This window comes from Coregonus lavaretus (assembly GCF_964263955.1).
Source record: "Coregonus lavaretus genome assembly, contig: HAP1_SCAFFOLD_1715, whole genome shotgun sequence".
In the NCBI taxonomy this organism is placed as follows: Eukaryota; Metazoa; Chordata; class Actinopteri; order Salmoniformes; family Salmonidae; genus Coregonus; species Coregonus lavaretus.
Window position 1 is genome coordinate 57,501 of NW_028166656.1, and position 13,026 is coordinate 70,526.

General features: G+C 43.5%; 1 protein-coding gene across 1 annotated transcript in view; it reads right to left on the minus strand.

The window, feature by feature from the left end:
- The window catches only part of LOC311114443 (stimulated by retinoic acid gene 8 protein homolog), a gene marked incomplete at both ends in the record, with an annotated part of 40,415 nt that extends 29,267 nt beyond the window's left edge, over nt 1-11,148 (minus strand). The window contains 5 exons of the mRNA XM_084189695.1: nt 77-368; nt 6,363-6,512; nt 6,982-7,063; nt 7,150-7,225; nt 10,984-11,148. Coding sequence (XP_084045821.1) covers nt 77-368; nt 6,363-6,512; nt 6,982-7,063; nt 7,150-7,225; nt 10,984-11,148 — 765 coding nt within the window. The remainder of the gene's footprint in view (nt 1-76; nt 369-6,362; nt 6,513-6,981; nt 7,064-7,149; nt 7,226-10,983) is intronic.
- Nucleotides 11,149-13,026: the final 1,878 nt, after the last annotated feature.

A 13,026-nucleotide genomic window follows, 5' to 3' on the forward strand; every position in this document is an offset into this window, starting at 1 on the left:
CCTTTACTGTAAGACGTTGTGCCCTAACCTCTTCATAGGAAGAAGGAGAGGAGGCTGTGAGACGTTGTGCCCTAACCTCTTCATAGGAAGGAGACCAGGCTCCCTGACTGTCTGCCTGAGTGGAGGGGTGGAGCGTGAGGTGAAGGTGGGTGTCAGGACCAGGATCAGGGGGTCTCTCCGCCGGCCCTTCCCAGCCCAGGGTGCTCTGCTGTGGGGGACAGGTCTGGTAGGCTGCCCGGCGCTCTGGAGAGAAGCTATCCCACAGGCCTGAGATAGATTCAGATACTACAGACAGCCCAGTCTGTCCCGGGCTCAGCACACCACTACAGATCAACTTCTCTAATGTCTGTCTGTAGAACAACAAGTACCTGGAGAGAGAGAGAGATGGGGAAGAGAGAGAGAGAGAGAGAGAGATGGGGGAGAGGGAGGGGGGAGAGAGAGATGGGGGAGAGGGAGGGGGGGAGAAAGAGAGATTGGGGAGAGGGAGGGGGGGAGAAAGAGAGATGGGGGAGAGGGAGGGGGGGAGAAAGAGAGATGGGGGGAGGGGGGAGAGAGAGAGAGATGGGGGAGGGGTGGGGAGAAAGAGAGATGGGGGAGAGGGAGGGGGGGAGAAAGAGAGATGGGGGGAGGGGGGAGAGAGAGAGAGATGGGGGGAGGGGGGAGAGAGAGAGAGATGGGGGAGGGGTGGGGAGAAAGAGAGATGGGGAGAGGGAGGGGGGGGAGAAAGAGAGAGTTAAGGTATAGAGCTGTGTGTACTCTACACTATTACTGTAGTCTACTATGGATAGCAACATTACTGTAGTCTACTATGGATAGCAACATTACTGTAGTCTACTATGGATAGCAACATTACTGTAGTCTACTATGGATAGCAACATTACTGTAGTCTACTATGGATAGCAACATTACTGTAGTCTACTATGGATAGCAACATTACTGTAGTCTACTATGGATAGCAACATTACTGTAGTCTACTATGGATAGCAACATTACTGTAGTCTACTATAGATAGCAACATTACTGTAGTCTACTATGGATAGCAACATTACTGTAGTCTACTATGGATAGCAACATTACTGTAGTCTACTATGGATAGCAACATTACTGTAGTCTACTATAGATAGCAACATTACTGTAGTCTACTATGGATAGCAACATTACTGTAGTCTACTATGGATAGCAACATTACTGTAGTCTACTATGGATAGCAACATTACTGTAGTCTACTATGGATAGCAACATTACTGTAGTCTACTATGGATAGCAACATTACTGTAGTCTACTATGGATAGCAACATTACTGTAGTCTACTATGGATAGCAACATTACTGTAGTCTACTATGGATAGCAACATTACTGTAGTCTACTATGGATAGCAACATTACTGTAGTCTACTATGGATAGCAACATTACTGTAGTCTACTATGGATAGCAACATTACTGTAGTCTACTATGGATAGCAACATTACTGTAGTCTACTATGGATAGCAACATTACTGTAGTCTACTATGGATAGCAACATTACTGTAGTCTACCATGGATAGCAACATTACTGTAGTCTACTATAGATAGCAACATTACTGTAGTCTACCATGGATAGCAACATTACTGTAGTCTACCATGGATAGCAACATTACTGTAGTCTACTATAGATAGCAACATTACTGTAGTCTACTATGGATAACAACATTACTGTAGTCTACTATGGATAACAACATTACTGTAGTCTACTATGGATAGCAACATTACTGTAGTCTACTATAGATAGCAACATTACTGTAGTCTACTATGGATAGCAACATTACTGTAGTCTACCATGGATAGCAACATTACTGTAGTCTACCATGGATAGCAACATTACTGTAGTCTACTATGGATAGCAACATTACTGTAGTCTACTATGGATAGCAACATTACTGTAGTCTACTATGGATAGCAACATTACTGTAGTCTACTATGGATAGCAACATTACTGCAGTCTACTATGGATAGCAACATTACTGTAGTCTACTATGGATAGCAACATTACTGTAGTCTACTATGGATAGCAACATTACTGTAGTCTACTATGGATAACAACATTACTGTAGTCTACTATGGATAGCAACATTACTGTAGTCTACCATGGATAGCAACATTACTGTAGTCTACTATGGATAGCAACATTACTGTAGTCTACTATGGATAGCAACATTACTGTAGTCTACTATGGATAGCAACATTACTGTAGTCTACTATAGATAGCAACATTACTGTAGTCTACCATGGATAACAACATTACTGTAGTATACTATGGATAGCAACATTACTGTAGTCTACTATGGATAGCAACATTACTGTAGTCTACTATGGATAGCAACATTACTGTAGTCTACTATAGATAGCAACATTACTGTAGTCTACCATGGATAACAACATTACTGTAGTATACTATGGATAGCAACATTACTGTAGTCTACTATGGATAGCAACATTACTGTAGTCTACTATGGATAGCAACATTACTGTAGTCTACTATAGATAGCAACATTACTGTAGTCTACTATGGATAGCAACATTACTGTAGTCTACTATGGATAGCAACATTACTGTAGTCTACTATAGATAGCAACATTACTGTAGTCTACCATGGATAACAACATTACTGTAGTATACTATGGATAGCAACATTACTGTAGTCTACTATGGATAGCAACATTACTGTAGTCTACCATGGATAACAACATTACTGTAGTATACTATGGATAGCAACATTACTGTAGTCTACTATGGATAGCAACATTACTGTAGTCTACTATGGATAGCAACATTACTGTAGTCTACTATAGATAGCAACATTACTGTAGTCTACCATGGATAACAACATTACTGTAGTATACTATGGATAGCAACATTACTGTAGTCTACTATGGATAGCAACATTACTGTAGTCTACTATGGATAGCAACATTACTGTAGTCTACTATAGATAGCAACATTACTGTAGTCTACTATGGATAGCAACATTACTGTAGTAGCAACATTACTGTAGTCTACTATGGATAGCAACATTACTGTAGTCTACTATGGATAGCAACATTACTGTAGTCTACTATGGATAGCAACATTACTGTAGTCTACTATAGATAGCAACATTACTGTAGTCTACTATGGATAGCAACATTACTGTAGTAGCAACATTACTGTAGTCTACTATGGATAGCAACATTACTGTAGTCTACTATGGATAGCAACATTACTGTAGTCTACTATGGATAGCAACATTACTGTAGTCTACTATGGATAGCAACATTACTGTAGTCTACTATGGATAGCAACATTACTGTAGTCTACTATGGATAGCAACATTACTGTAGTCTACTATGGATAGCAACATTACTGTAGTCTACTATGGATAGCAACATTACTGTAGTCTACTATGGATAGCAACATTACTGTAGTCTACTATGGATAGCAACATTACTGTCGTCTACTATGGATAGCAACATTACTGTAGTCTACTATGGATAGCAACATTACTGTAGTCTACTATGGATAGCAACATTACTGTAGTCTACTATGGATAGCAACATTACTGTAGTCTACTATGGATAGCAACATTACTGTAGTCTACTATGGATAGCAACATTACTGTAGTCTACTATGGATAGCAACATTACTGTAGTCTACTATGGATAGCAACATTACTGTAGTCTACTATGGATAGCAACATTACTGTAGTCTACTATGGATAGCAACATTACTGTAGTCTACCATGGATAGCAACATTACTGTAGTCTACTATGGATAGCAACATTACTGTAGTCTACTATGGATAGCAACATTACTGTAGTCTACTATGGATAGCAACATTACTGTAGTCTACTATGGATAGCAACATTACTGTAGTCTACTATGGATAGCAACATTACTGTAGTCTACTATGGATAGCAACATTACTGTAGTCTACTATGGATAGCAACATTACTGTAGTCTACTATGGATAGCAACATTACTGTAGTCTACTATGGATAGCAACATTACTGTAGTCTACTATGGATAGCAACATTGTGGAGTTAAAATTCTAATTCCAAGCTCAGGAGGGCAACTATCATTGCTGTTTTATGGAGGTTATAAATCAGTTTGCCATTGGTGAAATGAATGAGCCCTTTTTAAATCACTCTCCATGGTCAAGAGGTGCCACCAGCTATAAGTCCCCCTCGTGCCAAGTCCTTGATCCCCTGTCACAGGCCAGAAGAGCACTAACTCACCGCACTACGGACAGTTTAAAACATCTCAACGGAGACAGGACATCCAACAGACGCGAATCAGCCGAGGGGTGAAACTCTGGCTGCGCCGATGGAAAAAATGCCTTCAGTTGAATTTGGTCTTTGTGGGGAGTAGCTTCAACAGAGACTAAAGATAAGAGAGAGTTGTACTTCGGGGGAAGTATATTCTGTTGTCACTCATTCTGTCAATAAGTCGGTCTTTCATCAGACCTGCTTTTCACTGAACGTTTAATAAAGTCACCGTGTCCCTTTAAAAGTAACAGAGAAGGCCAGTTTCCCCCAGATACAGATTAAGCCCAGTCCTAGACTACGTGCTTTTTTAGTGTTAGAAAATGGGTTCATCTGTATCCGGGGAAACCAGCCCAAAGAGTGTGTGAGTGGCCCATTGTCCGGGAGAACAAGTCCCATTGTGAAACAATGGTTCATAGCCTCTCGACTGATGGAATACCAGTCCATGGAGATACGTTTGACTCGTCGTGGGGTAGCAGTCTATTGGTCCATTTGTATAATTTAGTGGAATTAAATTGGCGCGTGTGTTCAGCAGTGGTGGTCAGTGGCGTTTCAGATGAGGGAGGACCACATTTTGTTTTCATGAGCAGGGCCTTATTTCTATTACAGCATGTTGGATGACTCTCATTCATATTCCATTCACCCAGTTCAATGTAACATCGATAGGTTTAGGCTGCTACATGAAACTCGAATTTTTCCCTATACCCATCATGAGGTTGCTACAACCTAGCCTATGAATGAAAGTTTACAACGTAGGTGGACACATGTCGAGAGACAAATGTGAGGTGCCAGACAGTGAAACATGGACAGACAGTGACATTCAACACCGCCTGGCACACGCTTGCCTGCATCTAGCTGATACAGGGTGTATTCATTAGTCCAACAGTTGCAAACGAGAGTTTCTATTGGACAAATTCAGGTATTGTTTATCCCCGTTCTGTTCCGTTCGCTTCCGTTTTAAGAAACGTTTTTCCCCCAAAAGAATCGGCAGGAATGAATACACCCCGTGATCAGGCGTAAACACAGTTCACTCTCATAGCAGCCACGTTGTATTCCTTCTCTTCCCTTCGCTTGTGGACTTCAACGCACAACACATCAGCTGTACGTGACCAGGCGAAAAAAACACCTTTCCAAGCCAAACCTGTATAAACAGCCTACATCATTTTCACCATATTAGTGCTATATTGGTGCTACCCTACAGAGGGCTGCTGAGGCTACTGCAGACCTTCTTTGAAGCTTTGGAGCTAGTTTGTTTCCCAGTTTCCCCGGTTGTCTTGAACGCACTGAAGTCAAGAGATTTCCCCGAGTAGTTTTGAACGCGGCATCAAACTGTTGCAAGCGTTACGACACACCACTTTGCAATGAGCTGGAAGGCAGTAATGCATTTTGTAAACATATACTTAATTGTTTGAAACTTGAAACGTTTTAATCCACATTATGAGGCGTGTCTTAACCTTGCTCCAAAGTAGCCTATTAGATCTCCTCTCTTTTTTCTGCCCAATTGGTAGATACAGTCTTGTCCCATCGCTGCAACTCCCCTATTTCTTTCTCAACAAGCTGACCAATAGAATAGGTGGTCTAATCTTTTCTACTCTACTAGCTTGACATAGGCTGGTGAATTGTCTGTAGTCCTCTGTAGCTCAGCTGGTAGAGCACGGCGCTTGTAACGCCAAGGTAGTGGGTTCGATCCCCGGGACCACCCATACACAAAAAAAAATAATTATGCACGCATGACTGTAAGTCGCTTTGGATAAAAGCGTCTGCTAAATGGCATATTATTATTATTTAGCTGTTCGTTACTCGTCTTGTTGGCTGAGGAAAAGTAAATGTGGACAGTTATTCTAACATGTTCAAAGTGCACATCGGAATTCGCTAAGAAGAAACGCACGTCGTTGCATCCTCGACTTGCGTGTTCTGTTAATGTGAATTACCATCATCTAAATGTGATTTGTGTCATTCTGAGGGCCGTGGGTGGACGCCCTAAATCAGGTTATAAACCCAATGCATATGGGTCTGGTCAATTTCTCAAATGTCCGGTAAATTAAAAATATCCGGCGCCGCGGAAACCCTGGCACGCGCCCCCACCCTTCAAACTCCAGGATGTTGGTTCGAGAGTTGACGGACGTCTGAGAGGGGGCGGAGTCATCCCGAGTCTCCTCCACAGAGTCTTCCTCGCTGGTCTCAATCAGGTCCTCTCCGTCAGCCCCGCCATGACGTCTGTGACCGCCAGGTCTTCTGGAGCGCAGGGAGCTGAATGGTGAGGGAGGGAACATGTTTTAATGTAAGACTGGAAAAAGAAGACAATTGACATCTACAATAAATTGATTTGACATGTGTGTCGTGTGTAAATAACTGTAGTGGTTCACTAACATGGGTAGATGCCTCCTCCCAGTGGTCATCTATACTAACTGCAGGTGGCAGGGAAAGGGGGTTACCTAGTCAGTTGCACAACTGAACGCATTCAACTGAAATGTGTCTTCAGGGGGCTGCCACGTCTTTAACGTCCATGTCATCGGCGCACAGGGAGCAGGTGTTGTTAACTGCCTTGCTCAAGGGCAGAACGGAAGATTTTTTCCCCCCACTTTGCCAGCTCAGGGATACGAACCAGCAACCTTTCAGTTACTGGCACAACGCTCGTAACCACTAGGCTACCTGCCGCCTACGCTTACTACCAGTGTCTAGTGTTTTGTCAATGGTCGTCTACCTGCTGTGTGACTGCAGCCTCCGGTACTCTGCCCTGACTTCATCCAAGCTGCACGGCCCATCTTCATTGCCGAGGAATATCCCTAAACACGTCGGGTGAATAGAAACGGACCACTTTATCACAGAACATGTTGCTGTACACGTCAAAATGGCAGAGGGCTCCTCTCACCTTTCAGTAACAGCAGTCTGCTCAGGTAGGCTTCCTGCTCTTTGAGAAATCCTTTGGCATGGTCCAAGATCTTCCACTGACCGATGAGACAACATTATAATGACTTTAAAATTCAAAGCATTCAACTGATTTTTTCTGATTTATAAAAAAAAAAAATCCTAAATACCAATTTATCCCAGGTAGGTGAAGATCTACCTCCATCACCAGGTAGGTGAAGATCTACCTCCATCACCAGGTAGGTGAAGATCTACCTCCGTCACCAGGTAGGTGAAGATCTACCTCCGTCACCAGGTAGGTGAAGATCTACCTCCATCACCAGGTAGGTGAAGATCTACCTCCATCACCAGGTAGGTGAAGATCTACCTCCGTCACCAGGTAGGTGAAGATCTACCTCCATCACCAGGTAGGTGAAGATCTACCTCCATCGCCAGGTAGGTGAAGATCTACCTCCATCACCAGGTAGGTGAAGATCTACCTCCATCACCAGGTAGGTGAAGATCTACCTCCGTCACGGTAGGTGAAGATCTACCTCCATCACCAGGTAGGTGAAGATCTACCTCCATCACCAGGTAGGTGAAGATCTACCTCCGTCACCAGGTAGGTGAAGATCTACCTCCATCACCAGGTAGGTGAAGATCTACCTCCATCGCCAGGTAGGTGAAGATCTACCTCCATCACCAGGTAGGTGAAGATCTACCTCCGTCACCAGGTAGGTGAAGATCTACCTCCGTCACCAGGTAGGTGAAGATCTACCTCCGTCACCAGGTAGGTGAAGATCTACCTCCATCACCAGGTAGGTGAAGATCTACCTCCGTCACCAGGTAGGTGAAGATCTACCTCCGTCACCAGGTAGGTGAAGATCTACCTCCGTCACCAGGTAGGTGAAGATCTACCTCCTTCACCAGGTAGGTGAAGATATACCTCCATCACCAGGTAGGTGAAGATCTACCTCCATCACCAGGTAGGTGAAGATCTACCAGCATTATCAAAGATGGCTGTTTTCACACGGCCGGAAATGTAACTTCCCAAATCCAAGGGCGGCACATTTGCTTGTTCACGAGGTTACGACTTGCTAACGTAACTTCAGCTTTCACAGGTTGACCAAACCAATCTAGCTAATATCAAAGACAGTAGGCAGGTTTCCACCGACCCAGATTTATTCGACAAAAGCAATGCCGCAAAACAAAATAGCGTGTAATGGAAAAATTGCAGATATAGGAGACAATTTCTAATGATCGACAACATTGTTATCCATTTGACGGGGTGGACTTTCTTTTATCGAACTTTCTTTATTTGCGAAAACAAATGATGGAAACGGTGTTCCTCTAATAAACGATGATTGCCGAATCATTTTGAAGGTACAAGGGGAACGTGATGTCAACACGTCGTAGCCTATCTATGTAACTATGAAGCTCCATTCCACATTTAGTTCTAAACGCCTACTGCCTGCTAAATCTATTTTTCAACTATAAAAATGATGTTTCTTTGCAGGATCCTTTTCCTGACTTTTAAAGAATGCCTGAATTGCTTCGCCTTGCTTTTCTGGTTGGCTGGATGCAAATTTCACCATCATATTATTTCAGATCTACAGGAGTGCAAGTTTCACCAGGTCATGGACCGTGGCGGTAAGTTGGCACATGAGGACTATTAGAACTTGGCAAATATTAGTAAATTATGACATATTCTATTAATGCTGGCTTTTGCGGGCTACAAACAGGGCTATTATTGGTTAATGGAAACAGACAGGGCTATTATTGGTTAATGGAAACAGACAGGGCTATTATGGGTTAATGGAAACAGACAGGGCTCTAATGGGTTAATGGAAACAGACAGGGCTCTTATGGGTTAATGGAAACAGACAGGGCTATTATTGGTTAATGGAAACAGACAGGGCTCTAATGGGTTAATGGAAACAGACAGGGCTCTTATGGGTTAATGGAAACAGACAGGGCTATTATTGGTTCATGGAAACAGACAGGGCTCTAATGGGTTAATGGAAACAGACAGGGCTCTTATGGGTTAATGGAAACAGACAGGGCTCTAATGGGTTAATGGAAACAGACAGGGCTCTAATGGGTTAATGGAAACAGACAGGGCTCTAATGGGTTAATGGAAACAGACAGGGCTCTTATGGGTTAATGGAAACAGACAGGGCTCTTATGGGTTAATGGAAACAGACAGGGCTCTAATGGGTTAATGGAAACAGACAGGGCTCTAATGGGTTAATGGAAACAGACAGGGCTCTAATGGGTTAATGGAAACAGACAGGGCTCTTATGGGTTAATGGAAACAGACAGGGCTCTAATGGGTTAATGGAAACAGACAGGGCTCTAATGGGTTAATGGAAACAGACAGGGCTCTAATGGGTTAATGGAAACAGACAGGGCTCTAATGGGTTAATGGAAACAGACAGGGCTCTAATGGGTTAATGGAAACAGACAGGGCTCTAATGGGTTAATGGAAACAGACAGGGCTCTAATGGGTTAATGGAAACAGACAGGGCTCTAATGGGTTAATGGAAACAGACAGGGCTCTAATGGGTTAATGGAAACAGACAGGGCTCTAATGGGTTAATGGAAACAGACAGTGCTCTTATGGGTTAATGGAAACAGACAGGGCTATAATGGGTTAATGGAAACAGACAGGGCTGTTATGGGTTAATGGAAACAGACAGGGCTCTTATGGGTTAATGGAAACAGACAGGGCTCTAATGGGTTAATGGAAACAGACAGGGCTCTAATGGGTTAATGGAAACAGACAGGGCTCTAATGGGTTAATGGAAACAGACAGGGCTCTAATGGGTTAATGGAAACAGACAGGGCTCTTATGGGTTAATGGAAACAGATAGTGGCCATTGTGTGATATTATTTAAGATTTTGTGATCAACTGACGAAAGTCCGATATTTCAGATTGAAGCACGCACATATTGCTAGCTTAGAGGGGATCCATATCAGCGTTAGCCACGCTAGCGTCGCCCTCATCTGGGTGCTAGCAAATTAACAAGCATGCTAGGTACTGCTACTAGGTATCAACGGCCAATCCAGTAGGGGCTGGAACACTCATCAAGTTTGCCTGGCGACACGAAAGTGTTAGGCCTGATCACTGACGATGAATGAGACAGCCTATAGGGAGGAGGTCAGAGACCTGGCCGTGTGGTGCCAGGACAACAACGTCAGCAAGACAAAGGAGCTGATGGTGGACTACAGGAAACAGAGGGTCAAGCACACACGGGGCTTTATTGGAGCAGGTTGAGAGCTTCAAGTTCCTCTGTGTCCACATGAATCATCATGGTCCACACACACCAACACAGTCCTGAAGAGGACACGACACCTCAGGAGGCTGACAAGATTTGGCATGGGCCATCCCGAGTGGCGCAGCGGTCAGAGGAAGGCTCTAAAAATGGTCAAAGACTCCAGCCACCCAAGTCATAGACTGTTCTCTCTACCGCATTGCAAGCAGTACCAATGCACCAAGTCTGGAACCAACATGACCCTGAACAGCTTCTAAATCTTACTAGCAACTGACCGAAATACAGAAAAAAATCGACATTTTTTTTCTAAATTAGTGCTGTTTGAATTTGATAAAATGCGGGACATAACTGCTTGGTTGTGGGACGCGTGAAAAAGTGCCAAAATACGGGACTTGTCTCGCAAAAGCAGGGAAATGGGGTCACCCTAAAACCCACTGTGAGTACATTAGCTAGCTAGCCCAAAATCACACCCTCTCTCTCTACCCAGCAACAGTTATCTAGCTGACTAGTTGCTCTATAGTAGCTGACCAAAAATGTTTTCGCAACAGTAGCTACACACAAAGGAGAGGCATCCATTTAGATACCTTAGCAGGCATCTTGTAGGATGTGGGACAGACGACGGTTTTCAGTGTCTCGAACAAGGTGGCTAGGTTGGCTCGGTGTCGGGCCTGCAGAGCCCGCCTTCTCTCCTTCTGATGCTCCTCGATGTCCCGCTTCCTCCGGGGACCCGCACAACCTCGACTGGACATCCCTGATTGATGGTAAACGCGACACCACACTGGTTAACCGAGTTGTTCCTCTTCCCCATTGTTTGGGTTATAATAACGGGTCTCAAAAAGATGGCTACCTAGCAACCTGATGGTTGACGTTAACGTTAGGCGCTGATGATTAGCTAGCTAATGCCGCTAGCTAGCAAACGTTTTAGCTACTGTTAGCTACTTGTTATGTTGCTTCCTTACCTTTTGAAATCCTTTAGAAATGTCTGTTAGCAAACTGGCAAACGTTTTCTGTTCATGTAATGGCAAATAATCTTGTGTAATGATTTTTCATGCAGGATGTAGCCAAAGTGATGAAGCTACATGAACCGTCCAAACACCAGGCCGTATTGAGATCCAGCAGGCGGCAGCGGTCGGTCTAGTCGTCGTCTTCAGGTGAAGGTTGGAAACGTCTTCATCAGGTGGATAACTTTGCCAGCTAGCGACGTTGTTAGTGATAGCGAAAGTCACACTTTTATTTAAAACGGTACAAAAGCGTGTTTGGTCATATACTTAGCTGATGCAACGTATTTACTTACCGGTATTTTAAAAGTGGTTGATATTTCACCTGAAAAGATATCCGGTCAGGAAGGAGAGAGTAACTTTATTCTGCCCAGCCTGAGCACTGCACAGGTATGTCTTTCACAATTATATCTAAATCAAATGCATTGACTAATTTTCAGAGTTAATATTATAGAGTCAGTCTACACTTTTTACCCTAAATGACCTATTGTTACTGTATTATCACCAAGGCCCTAGACCCTTTACTATAGGGCTTATAATAAAGACTGCTTTACCAAGGCCCTAGACCCTTTACTATAGGGCTTATAATAAATACTGCTTTACCAAGGCCCTAGACCCTTTACTATAGGGCTTATAATATAGACTGCTTTACCAAGGCCCTAGACCCTTTACTATAGGGCTTATAATATAGACTGCTTTACCAAGGCCCTAGACCCTTTACTATAGGGCTTATAATAAAGACTGCTTTACCAAGGCCCTAGACCCTTTACTATAGGGCTTATAATAAAGACTGCTTTACCAAGGCCCTAGACCCTTTACTATAGGGCTTATAATAAAGACTGCTTTACCAAGGCCCTAGACCCTTTACTATAGGGCTTATAATAAAGACTGCTTCGAATGAGAAAAGCAGACAGTTTTGAATTCTCCATTGAGATTCCAATGATTTAGTATGACGGCTTATGCTTCAGAAACAAATATCCAAACATGATAGTGTTTGGTTGGTAGTGCCACAAAATCTCTAGTAGTCCTTCCTCTTTCCATGCCATTCATATGGAACGGTGGTAAATGTCGCCACCCAGAGGCAGCTGAGACACATGTATTTATAACGTCAATGGTCTTTTCTCAAATAGATTTTGCTCAACTCCTGCGTCCTCTCTCGACCTCCCTTTTGAAAAAAAAGGTCAAAGGTAATCAAGGAGAGGCGGCGAGGAGAGTGGACGTGGATGAAAATGTGCTTGTATGAAATGAGAAGCTCCTTCTTCACTCGCACGTCATCAGGCAAATTACGTTTACAGGGCTGGATCCCAAAATAAATGCATAAAGTGATCAAAACAAATGAAGTTAGTTGTGCAAGAAATGTTCTATGTTAAAGGATAAGTAGCATATGGTTTTTAAATGTGAGCATGCTTTTCTCCCCTGACACAATACAACAGCTGATTGAAAAGGCAGATATCAAAACTCTTCCTGGTAGGATACACTTGTGCTTCCTTTGCCAAAAGGAGGCTATGGAGGAGGGGAGGGCCGTCTTCTGTTTACCTACTAATGAATGGACACACTGCTCGACCACTCCACCACTTATCGGTTTACGGGTCACGGAGGAGAGAGGACGGAGGAGAGAGGGGACGGAGG